Source organism: Ursus maritimus, unplaced genomic scaffold (genome assembly GCF_017311325.1).
Source record: "Ursus maritimus isolate PB19 unplaced genomic scaffold, ASM1731132v1 scaffold_33, whole genome shotgun sequence".
In the NCBI taxonomy this organism is placed as follows: Eukaryota; Metazoa; Chordata; class Mammalia; order Carnivora; family Ursidae; genus Ursus; species Ursus maritimus.
This window is the reverse complement of record NW_024425897.1, coordinates 2,730,343-2,742,355: the sequence shown is the minus strand read 5'-3', so window position 1 is coordinate 2,742,355 and position 12,013 is coordinate 2,730,343. Positions and strand designations below refer to the sequence as shown.

The 12,013-nt window shown below is 43.0% G+C and overlaps 1 protein-coding gene across 1 annotated transcript in view; it reads left to right on the top strand.

Annotated features, from left to right (window-relative positions):
* Positions 1–12,013, top strand: part of CLTCL1 (clathrin heavy chain like 1) — a 92,491-nt gene that overhangs the window by 53,515 nt on the left and 26,963 nt on the right. Inside the window, exons 16-19 of the mRNA XM_040619401.1 lie at positions 142–284; positions 663–897; positions 2,668–2,790; positions 5,401–5,546. Of these exons, the coding sequence (XP_040475335.1) occupies positions 142–284; positions 663–897; positions 2,668–2,790; positions 5,401–5,546 (647 nt within the window). The remainder of the gene's footprint in view (positions 1–141; positions 285–662; positions 898–2,667; positions 2,791–5,400; positions 5,547–12,013) is intronic.

Sequence of the window (12,013 nt, the reverse complement as noted above, 5' to 3'; positions counted from 1 at the left end):
TCACATTAGGGGTTGGAGCTTCAAATATGCATTCTGTCCACCACAGGAGTCTTTTCAGACAGCCACACTGTCCAGGCCTTGGGGGGCTTGTAGCAGTGACCTGTGCCTGCAGCACTGAAGTCACCACCTTAACCATTCTAGGTCAACCCTAGCCGGATCCCTGCTGTGGTTGGAGGGCTGCTTGATGTGGATTGTTCTGAGGAAGTAATTAAAAACTTAATCATGGTGGTGAGAGGACAGTTCTCTACTGATGAGCTGGTGGCTGAAGTAGAAAAAAGAAACAGGTAAGGGGTCCTAGCTTGGTATCTTCTCTTGCCCCTGGGTTCTAGTGTTTGTTGTTAAGTCTATGACTCATTCTTCAAGATCCCTTTTAGGTCAGCCTCTAGGCCCCAGGACTAACTGTCTCTGTGGCTGGTCTTTCATGCAACAAATCTTAGGTCTAGTAGTGAGTTGTTTGCTATTGGTAGTACAGATCTTCGGGAAAAACTTAACAATTGAAATCAGTTTGGAACTCAAGTCTGTTTTGGTCCCTAAAACAACCTGAGGTTAATGGAGTGAGACTTTTGTTTGTTTCTAGAAGCAACCTTCAGAGTTCAGGGTCTGCCCTGGAGGTTTCAGATGTTAGTTTTGAGACTTTTACAGTGCTTTTCCTTCTTTCAAAGGCTAAAGCTGCTGCTTCCCTGGCTGGAGTCCCGGAGTCACGAAGGCTGCGAAGAGCCTGCCACTCACAATGCACTTGCCAAGATCTACATCGACAGCAACAGTAGCCCCGAGCGCTTCCTGAGAGAGAACGCTTGCTATGACAGCCGCGTGGTGGGCCGCTACTGCGAGAAGCGGGACCCACATCTGGCCTTTGTCGCCTACGAGCGGGGCCAGTGTGACCTTGAGCTCATCAAGGTGGGCAGCAAGTACACCAAGCTGCCAGCTGTTGCTCTGGCTTCTGGGGCAGAGCCTCATCAGTGGGGGCTGATGAGGGCTTCCTCTGAGCCCCACAATTGCAGATCATGTGGTACATTTCCATAAACTTGCTTTCCTTTTAATTTAGATGCCTTGTTTCCTACCTGCTTATGCCCTGTTTGTATATATTGTACCTGTAAGCCTGGCTGGCCCCAGTCTGACCTGTCAGCCTTCTGCTTACAGTCTTCAGTGTCACCCAGTGTCCTGAGGGCAAAATTGAACCTTTTGGCCTAACTCAGGAGGTCTTCTATGAATCACAACCCCGTCCTCACCAGCCTGGCGGCCTCCCCTCTTGCCTCTCCACCCTGGATGCTTCCGTCCTATGTGAGCTTGCACTTCCTCCTCTTCTTAGGGCAGCTTCTTACATGTGCCCTCTGCCAACTCTTCCCAACCACAGAGCTCTTCCTGGCCCCTCCTTGGACCATACCCCCCAGGTCTGCTTACCTCTGCCCTGGCTTGGATCTCCATGTTTTGTTACTTAAGTATCAAATAGTTTGATACTTAACCTTGTGACCTAAAACTCCAGAAATCTCATGTGGGTGTACCTGATGTTTGTTTGACTGTAAGATCTGTAGGCAGTTGTTCTGTTTGCCTGAAGCACCTCAGAGTGCCTGACAACATGGTAGAACTCAGCAACCGGGGAAGAATCTGTTAGGGTGTCAAGCACACAGTGCACCAGTTTCTTATCCTACTTTAGCTCTGGACACTGACCATGCATGTGACAGGCCGGGTCTACATAGCGCCTTGCCTTGCAGTCTCTACAGGGCCAGTTTGTATGAAGTTGGGACTTCAGTTAGTTTGATACCATAAGCCACCTTTTGGCTGAACTTACCACCTTTTTATTAAAGCTCAGTTCAGTGACCACTCAGGGATCTTTGCACCCATCTGTCCTACCGGGTGATGTATGATAGACATCGCCTTTTAGTGAGGCCGAATTGAGACAAGAAAAAAAGTGCTCGTTAGGATCTGCTGTGTCAGAAGGAGACGCTGCAGTGAGATTTCGGGGCAGACCAGACCAAGCCTACTCCTGGCCTCATGCCATGCACACGTGAACAGCCCATGGACACACGTGCAGCATTTAGTCTTGTGCCTGGCATCTGGTACTCAGCCAGTCTGATTCCCACTAGGCCTTAGCAAGTGCCTCACACATGGGAATGTTCCAGTGGACAGTTGGTTTCTGGGAGATGTATTAGAACACTCAAAAAAGGGTCTCAAATTCAGTTAATGAAAGCATTTTTTAAAGTCTATAGGCCTTGAAATGATGTAGCGTATATGCTATTTTATACCAGTCCTGGGCTAGTCTGATAACACTTTAGAGATGGTGACTATTTAAGTTAGCTAAAATTTAAAAATTAGTTCCTCCTTCATAGACCGCATTCCGGAGCACAGGGCTAGAACATTTTCATCATCTCGGAAAGTCCTGCTGGGTAGTGCCAATTTAGAAAGCAACAGTTAGGTTGATGTGTGGAGAGGAGCTGCCACACAGCCATACCTATTCTGAGTTGTTATAAACTGAGAAACTTGCATTTTGAGGTAATTTGTCACCCTGAGGAGTGCATTGTCACCCTTTGGGATGCTGCCATCCTGTGTCAAAGTACTGTTTCTTGCTTGGGCTCTGGACAAGTGTCAGGGACAGGGAGAACTGACTGGGGTGGGTCCCCCAAGTAGTGTCCATTGATTGGCTGTGTTACACTAGTGGACTCATTTCAGGTTTGCAACGAGAATTCTCTGTTCAAAAGTGAGGCCCGCTACCTGGTACGCAGGAAGGATCCAGAGCTCTGGGCTCACGTCCTTGAGGAGACCAACCCGGCCAGGAGACAGCTGATCGACCAGGTGAGGAATGGAAGTGGGAGTATGTGCATGCATGCCTCTCATCATGCCTTTTGCCCTGTCATCATCTTGCGGCCAGAGTGACTAGCTGAATTATTCTGTTTAACACATCTTCAGATGCACGACCAGACTGTCTTGTGAATCTTCTCTGGAGTTGTTTATTGGTTAAAGGCACAGAGTTGGCCCTGATCTCCAAAGCAGGGATGTGCTGCCCCAGTAAAAGGAATATCTGATGGCATGCCTGCATGCTGGATCCTTTTTTTTTTTTTTTTTTTTTTTTTAGCTCAGCCCCCAGTGACACAAGGTAAGTGGATCTCAGGGTTGTCTCAGCTAGACTTGCCTTTGTTGAGGAACCCCTTGCACTCTTGTGACTCACCAGTGCCTCCTAGGAGCTGGGGCACAGTGCCAAGGCCAGGGTTCCTCCAGTGTGCAGCCTGGCGATGGGTGTCGACCTCAGCCACTCAGTGGGCAGCAGATGGTGCTTCACCATCCCCACTGTCCCCTAGGCTTCTGGGCACACTATTTGGGGATGGGCTGAGATCAAGGTGGGAACAAGACCCTGGTCCAGCAAGTGGCCTTCAGCCCTGGGCAGATCAACTAAAGTGCCCCCCTCCTTTGTGTGCATTACCAACCACTAGGTGCACTTGTTGGGTTTCACCTCTATCTCTACTGAATTTCACCTTCTCCTTTTCTGTCCACTGTTCCTCATGTCTGTGCCATTCTTTTTCTTAATAAACTTTATTTTGGAACACTTTTATTTATTTATTTTTTTAATCTTCAGGGGAAGCTGACTGCTATTTTATTTTATTTTTTTTTCATAATAATATTTTTATTATGTTATTCCCCATACAGTACATCCCTGGTTTTTTATGTAAAGTTCGATGATTCATTAGTTGCGTAGAACACCCAGTGCACCATGCAATACGTGGAACACTTTTAGATGGCTAGAAGCCTGTGTTATTTTGGATCTCATTATATCACCTTGGAGTTACCCATCTCCAAGATTTGCCCAAAGATTCATCCAGACCTGACAAAGACATTGAGCAGCAAAGGGCCTGGGACAGAGTAGGTTTAGATTCCACTAGAGATCTATCTCCAAATTTGCAGACGACAGATATTTCTCCAGGTGTGGTCCAGCTGCCTGGCGTGTCTCATAGGTCGCGTTGCATTGGCACCGGGATAAGCAGCTTTAATGCTGCACTGAGCTGAAGCCGGAGGGTGCCTCTTGGTCTCCCTGTGTCTGTGTGAAGCTGCTGATCCAATCATTATGTCTGCTGGGACTGACTATTCATAGCCACCTCCTGGGGGGCATTCACCTACCGTGCCCCTCTAATTAGAGGGACTGCATGACGGTGGCAGACTGCTTTTAGGTCTGGAGGAGAAGCTCATTATGGAAAGTTTACTTAGAGGAAGCAGCTTCCTGAGGTAACCTTGATTAGGCATCCTGTTGACTCAAATAGATGACGGAACTTTATTTTTGCTCTCAAAACAACTAGTGTGTATTTAAAGTGCTCTAAGGTTTTCAAGAATGGACAGATGTCGTGATGACAAGAAATATACCTCCTACTCCAGACGGATTCTTTGTGCTGTCACAGTTCTCCTTTCCCTTAAATACACCCTTTTTGTTACTTACCTCCTGTGATAGCCCCTTTCCTCAAACTCCTTTGTATAACTGTTAGGACTGTTATAAACTCCTCAGAAGAACTTTTGTATCTTACGGTGCATTGAGTATACAGTGGCCACTTGCAAGGTGAACTGGGCTCACTTTGATTCTAGTTCCTTTGCAGCCCCTCCTGTTTGCAGGTGAAAGTTCATGGCAAGAGCTATATATTATCTATGTCATACCTCCTCTGAGCTCTCTTTGCTTTCTCATTAATGTGCTGCTGTTGCCCACCCCTGATGAATCTTGGCAAAATTGATAGATCCTGAAGTCACCAAAGCCCCTGGCACAAAGTGCAAGGAGAACAATGCTGGCCTTCTAGCCTGCTGTTGTCTGGGAAGTGTACTCTTTGGAAAAATGTCTTTTCCCCCGCTTGTGAGTTTTCTTGTAGGGGAGACACCTGTAATTGGATGAGGGGAGGTGTGGCCAGTTTTTCACCTTGGCATGGTTCTGAGGGCTATGGAGCTCAGGGTGTACTCAGTTGCGTGCCTGGAAGTGGGCTGGGCCAGAGCAGTTGCGGTGCTCTAGGCTAGCAAGAGCTTCACAAGAGTGGTGTCTTCATTAGAGAAATGGAGGCCATGTTTGCTATGAACCATATTGCTATGAGTGACCTTAAAAAACAAAGATGAAAGCAAACATGCATTTCAGCAGGCTGTTTAAGTGCACTGTGTTATTGGCTTTGCAGTAAATTTACAGTATGGTTATTGGGGCAGAGATGAGTCTGCAGCCCTTTTGATGTGAGAGAGAAACTAATTGTCAAATAGAGCAGGCAGAAATCTATGAAGTTGACTTCTTTAGAAGACAACATTCCCTTTTTGCCTTGAGAAATCTCCTGTTTTCTCTGTGTCTATTTCAGACTGCCATGGAGGAATCCTTCCTTTCTGTTTAGCTTCCAAGATAGTCTTGAACTGACTTTATCTAACCAAGTTCTTTCAAATGATGTTTAAAACCAGGTGGTACAGACGGCATTGTCAGAAACACAGGATCCTGAAGAGGTCTCAGTCACCGTCAAGGCCTTCATGACAGCTGATCTGCCTAATGAACTGATTGAGCTGCTGGAGAAGATTGTTCTGGATAACTCGGTTTTCAGTGAGCACAGGTGAGGGTATGCCGAGGGTAGCTGCTGACTCGGTCAGATTCAAGCACCTACCTGATGTTCACTTTCCATTACAGTTTTGTCTTACCTCACCTGCCCAACCTCATTGGCTGTTCCCCAGTGTCTTCTCACTGCATTCTGTATCTTCAGTCCTACCTATCTCTTCTAGACCAGCCTAAATTCTACTTTTTCCAGGACTCTGTCCTTCCTCTTTTGCTTCTCTGGCCTGCCTTGTTCTTTTTTAACCACAGACCTAATATTCATTAGTGCCTACTGTGTCCCAAGCATGTTAAATTCTTGAAATCATGGTGAACAAACCTTGGAAACAGATGTCAAGAAAACGAAATCTGGGCATGTATCAGGGACGACTTGCTAGAGATGTAATGTAGTAGCATGAGGAGTAGGAGCTTGGGTAGGAAGAACATTTGATGCAGAAACAACAGCATGGGCAGACAGTTTGGAAGTAATAATAGAGCATGCTTCAGTGTAGCTGCACCCAGCATTTATTTCCACTTTAAAATTCATTATCAGAGATTCTGTGTCAAACAGACCAGTGTATTTGCATCATAAATCCTGCTGTAAAGATTTAATTGTAAGGTTTATTTTGTAGACCGTAAGGGCTTTCAAGGTCTGTGGCATTGTGTTAAAGAGTACTTGTGTGGATGTGTTTGTTTTTAAACTAAGAAATGCTAAATGGTAAATTATGGAATGTGAAATTACATTTTAATTGAATCCTATGCCCTCATTGATTACAGGATGCCAGAGTTAAGGTACCTGACGTGGATAGGAAATTCTGTCTTGTTTTCTGGCTAACCTCCTTTGATAGATACTAGCCTGTTAGTATTTCCCACAGAGAGACACTTAAAGGTGGTTCTGACTCTGTGTGCTGACTCCTTGGACACTGTTTTTTCTCACACATGCAGGGGGACCTTCAGTTCTTGCCCTTCTTTCTGTGACCAACTGCTTCACCAGACAGTTTTCTGTGCAGGTGAAAATAGCCTGAGTTAGCAGTGTGGCAGACGAGATCCCTATATACTTACACAGATCCTGTTACTAGAAATACTGAAGAGGTAGGATGAAATATACAAATCATCCTTTAAAATGAATCCATGAGCTAGTGACTTTTGCCAAATTCTTTTGAACCTGAGCTATGTGTCCCTACAGGACACAGAGGACAGGAGATAAGACCCAAGGGCCTACAAAAGGTATGAAGTGTACAATGAAGCCCGTCCTCAGTGCAAGGATAAACTATACCAGTATTGCCTAGCCCTTTGCTGAGAGACCGGCCAAAACAAAACAAAAAAGAGCTCTTTGGAACCGTGGAACCTAGATTATGAGGACAAAACTGACCCTGAGAGGCTGGCCCTCTAACAGGTTTTAGTACAAATTCATGTGAACTGGCATGGGATTAAAAATCCTCAAGTGAGGAATTTAATTTTAAAATGATTGCTATCAGGTAGTGCCTTCAGATCTCTGCCAAAGACAAACACAAATCTTAAGAGCCTACCCTCTAGCAAGGCTTTAGAGAATTCTGACATAACATTCCAAGAAATAATGAGCTCGTAGTAAAAACATTGACAAAATGCATAAGGAGGGGCACCTGGGTGGCTCAGATGGTTAGGCGTCTGCTTTCGACTCAGGTGATGATCTCTAGGTCTTGGGATTGAGCCCCACATCAGGCTGCCAGCTGGCTTAGTGGGGAGCCTGCTTCTCCCTCTCCCTCTGCCTCTCCCCTTGCTCGTGTGCTCTCTCTCTCGAATGAATAAAATCTTTTTAAAATAATGCATAAGGAAACAAGGCTCCATTAATAAGAGCCTGTAGTAAAACACAGTAGACTCAGATCTGCCTGGAGGGACTGTGGGTATTGGAATTATCAGGCATGAAATATAAAATTACATGTAATATGTTTAAATACCAAAAAAAAGATCAAGCAGATTTTTTTTTAAAGATTTTATGTATTTGAGAAAGAGACCGAGAGAGCACAAGCAGGGGCAGAGGGGAAGGGAGAGGGACAAGCAGACTCCCCACTGAGTGGGGAGCCCAACATGGGGCTGAATCCCAGGACCCTGAAAACATGACCTCAGCCAAAGTCAGATGCTTAACCGAGTCATCCAGGCGCCCCTTAAGCAGATTTTTTAAAATACCAAATAACTGATAAATAAAAAATTAGTGTATATATATAATTGGATTTAAAGTAAACTCCAGATGGGTTTAGGGGCATTAGAGAATAAGAATTGAAAGATACATGTGAAGAAATTGCAAGATTGTAGCCAAGACAAGCGGAAAATGTGAAAAAGTTTAAGATCTATACAGGTTGAAGGGAGACCTAATCAGAGCCTCAGAGAGAGCAGGGAATGAGACACTATTTGGAGGGAAAATGATGGAGATTTTAACAGAACTGACAGTATTCTAGTTCTCAAATTCAGGAAGCCCAGCAAATGCCAAGAAGGATTCATTTAAAACCACTTTACACACATTATAGCAAAACTATGAAACATCAAAAAAAAATTTTAAGCACTCAGAAAGAAGAAAGATTACCTATAAGGAATGTAAATTAGACTGACAGCAGACTTTTCAGCAGCCCCAGTAGAAGCCAAAGGACATGGGATGATACGCCTTCAGAGTGTATTAACGTAAGATTAATGAGAAGTTGGAAATAAAAGAATTTTTAAAAGTTAGGCAAATGTAAAGCTAAAAATGCTGGTATTATATTGATATTATATGTTAATATAATATGATATTGTATGTTTTTATATATATTATATGGTCTATATTTGTATCATACAAAATAGACTTTGAGGTAAAAACCATTATTGAGGGATGCCTGGGTGGCTCAGTCAGTTAAGTGTCTGCCTTCGGCTCAGGTCATGATCCCAGGGTCCTGGGATCGAGTCCCGCAACGAGCTCCTGCTCAGTAGGGAGCCTGCTTCTCCATCTGCCTACCGCTCCCCCTGCTTGTGCGCGCACATGCTCACTCTCTCTCTCTGACAAATAAATAAAATCTCTTTTAAAAAAAAGTTATTGAAGTAAAAAGGGCCAGTACAGTAGCCCCTGCTTATCCATGATTTCACATCCTGTGGTTTCAGTTGTCATGGTTAACTATGGTCTGTCTGAAAGCAGACAGTGTGTCAGAAGGTCACTTGTAGCCTAACACTATGTCTCAATGACTACATCATTCACCTCACTTCTCATCACATGGGCATTTTAGCATCGCACGTCATCACAGGAAGGGTGAGTGTGGTACAATAAGATATTTTGAAAGTGAGAAACTACATTCACATAAAATTTATAATATATTGTTGTAATTGTTCTATGTTATCATTAGTTATTGTTAATCTCTTACTGTGCCTGAGTAATAAAATAAAGTTTATCATAGGTGTGTATATACAGGAAAAAAAATTTAGGGTTTGGGGCTGTCTGTGGTTTCAAACCCCAGTTGGGGTCTTGGAATGTATTACCTGCAGATAAGGGGGAGTACTATATATAATGATGAAATATTCAGCTCACCAGGAAGATAATTCTGAACTTGTATATATCTAATAATATAGTTTCAAAACTGTAAGAAGACACAGGCAAATTCACCATATTGGGAGATCTTAATATATACCTCTCCAGTAATTGATAGAACAGTTAGCTTAAAATTGAGAGTATTAGGGGCACCTGGGTGGCTCAGTTGTTAAGCATGTGCCTTCGGCTCAGGGCGTGATCCCAGGATCCTGGGATCAAGCCCCACTTCAGGCTCCCTGCTCTGCTGGGAGTCTGCTTCTTCCTCTCCCACTCCCCCTAGTTGTGTTCCCTCTCTCGCTGGCTGTCTCTCTCTCTGTCAAATAAATAAATAAAATCTTTAAAAAAAAGAGAGAGTATTAAAAAATATACATAAAGAAGACAGTAAATATATTTTTTAAGTAAATAAAAACATAACTGTTGACAGTTAATGTGAATTATAAGCTTCCTGGAATGAATTTACATATATTCAACAAGTAGACATGGTTCTTAAAGAAAAAAACAAATCAGGAGACGACTGAAAAAGCGAACTGCTATAGTCCTATCCACTCAACCATGATAAACAGCTTGATGTAATTTCATGAATGATCACATCATATTGAAAGACATCAGGCATCTGGGTGGCTCAGTCAATTAAGCGTCCACCTTTAGCTCAGGTCGTGATCCCAGGGTGCTGGGATCGAGCCCATGTCAGGCTCCCTGCTCATGGCGGCGCCTGCTTCTCCATCTGCCGCTCCCCCTGCTTGTGCACACATGCTCGCTCTCTCTCTCTCTCATAAATAAATAGAATCTTAAAAAAAAAAAAAGATGTCAGTTTTACCCATATCACTCAAATTTACTGCAATACCAGTAAAACTCTCTGTTTACTTATGAAACTTGACAGGGAGATTTTAAGTTTTTAAATCAGAAAGATAAAAGGCCAGGAATAGTCAAGATTGCCAACACAAATAATAAATCACGCAAGAGGTGAGAGTAGGTTTTGGGATGGCAAGGTACTTAACTCTGATCTAGAATTATTATAAAATTTAAGACATTATGGCTTGGGCAAGGAATAGAAAAATGGACCATAATAGTAGAGCAAAGAACCCTAAAATATACCCACACATATGTAAAACATTTATGATAGAGCTGGTTATGCAGATGGAAATAATAGACTTTTCAGTAAAATGATGTTGGGACAAATGACTATATGGGTAAAATTAAAATTGGATCTCTGTGCCACACACTGTAAAGATTTAAATATAAAGTCAAAACTATAATGTTTTTAGAGTTTATGTTTAAATGAAGAATATATTTGTGGCCTAATGAACACATAAGCCAGTTGCAAAAATAATATAAACCATTTGAAAAACTAGTAAATAGGACTATGTTAAACTTAAGAACTTTATCATAATAAGATGAGAAAGGGGGAAGCTACAAACAGATGACATTTGCAACATATATAACCAACAAAAAACCAGCATGGAGAACATATAATGAAAGAAGAACTCAAACAACATGATAGAAAACTCAGCAAAGCACTCGAGTGATCCTTCAGCAAGAGGAGAGACGGCCTGCAAGTCTAAGGCAGGAATGCAGCGTCATCAGCCACTGCGTACCATCCCTTTCCTCCTGCAGAGCAGTGGGGGTCTAGCTCTCCTCATCAGCCTTGAGAGTGTCGAGCAACTGGGCCTCTTACGTGCCCTGTTGGGAATGTGCGTTCCTCTTGGGAAGCAGTGCATGTTAGGAAGATGTTTCCATTCTGGTTCTTGGCTCACGTGTATCAGGAGACGTGCAAGAATGCACAAGGCAGCACAATTTCTAGTAGCAAAGATCTGAGAGCAAACCAGATACCCATCGGTAAAAGGGCTGTGGTACTGTCGTACAGTGGAGTACCATGTCACCATGAAAGTGAATGCTATACAACAGCATGGTGAATCTTGGACCTAATTTTTTAATACTTTTTTCCCCTTCTTTTTAACTATTACACGGTTAAATTGGTCTTTTGTAGGGGACGTACGATACTAGGAATTTCAACACATGCCTAGATTCACATACGTAACCACTACAGTCAGCGTACAGAACAGTTCCCTCACTATGAAACTGCCTCCTGTGAGCTGCCCTTTACAGTTACATCCCTGTACCCCTGACAATCACCCATCTGTGATTCATCACCATTAATCCAGTTTTGCCTTTTCAAGAATGTCATGTAAACGGAATCACATAGTATGCAATCTTCTGAGACTTGGCTTCTTTCACACAGCGTAATGCCTTTGGGATTCATCCAGTTGTGTGCATCAGTAGTTCTCTTTTATTGCTGAAGAGTGTTCTGTGGCAGGAATGTACAACAGTTTGCTTATCCACTTGCTCATTGAAGGACATTTGGATTGTTTTCAGTTTGGGGTTACTATGAATACAGCTGCTATAAATGTTTGTGTCCAGATTTTTGTTTGAACACATCTAGCAATTGCTGAGCCATATGATATACGTATGTTTAACTGTTTAAGAAGCTGCCAAACTATTGTTTTCCAGGGTAGCTGTACCCTTTTGATACAGAGTGGTACAGAGTGACTGTACCGTTTCCCACCAACAATATGTGAGAATTCCTTGGTATTATCAGTATTTTTTATTTTAGCCATTCTAATAAACATATAGTGGCGTGTCATTGTAGTTTTAATTTGCACTTCCCTGATGGCTAATGATGTTAAACAGCTTTTCCTGTGTTTACTTGCCCTCCATGTATCCTCTTGGGTGTAGAGTCTCTCTAAATCTTTTGCTTCTTTTTTAATTGGGTTATTTGGTTTCTCTCTGTTGAGGTTTGAGTGTTCTTTATACAGTCTGGATACAAGTCCTTTGTTTTATATGGGATTTGCAAATATTTTTTCCCAGTGTGGAGCTTGTCTTTTTATTCTCCTAACAGTATCATTTGAATATCAAAAGTTTTCATTGGAGGGACGCCTGGGTGGCTCAGTCATTAAGGGTCTGCC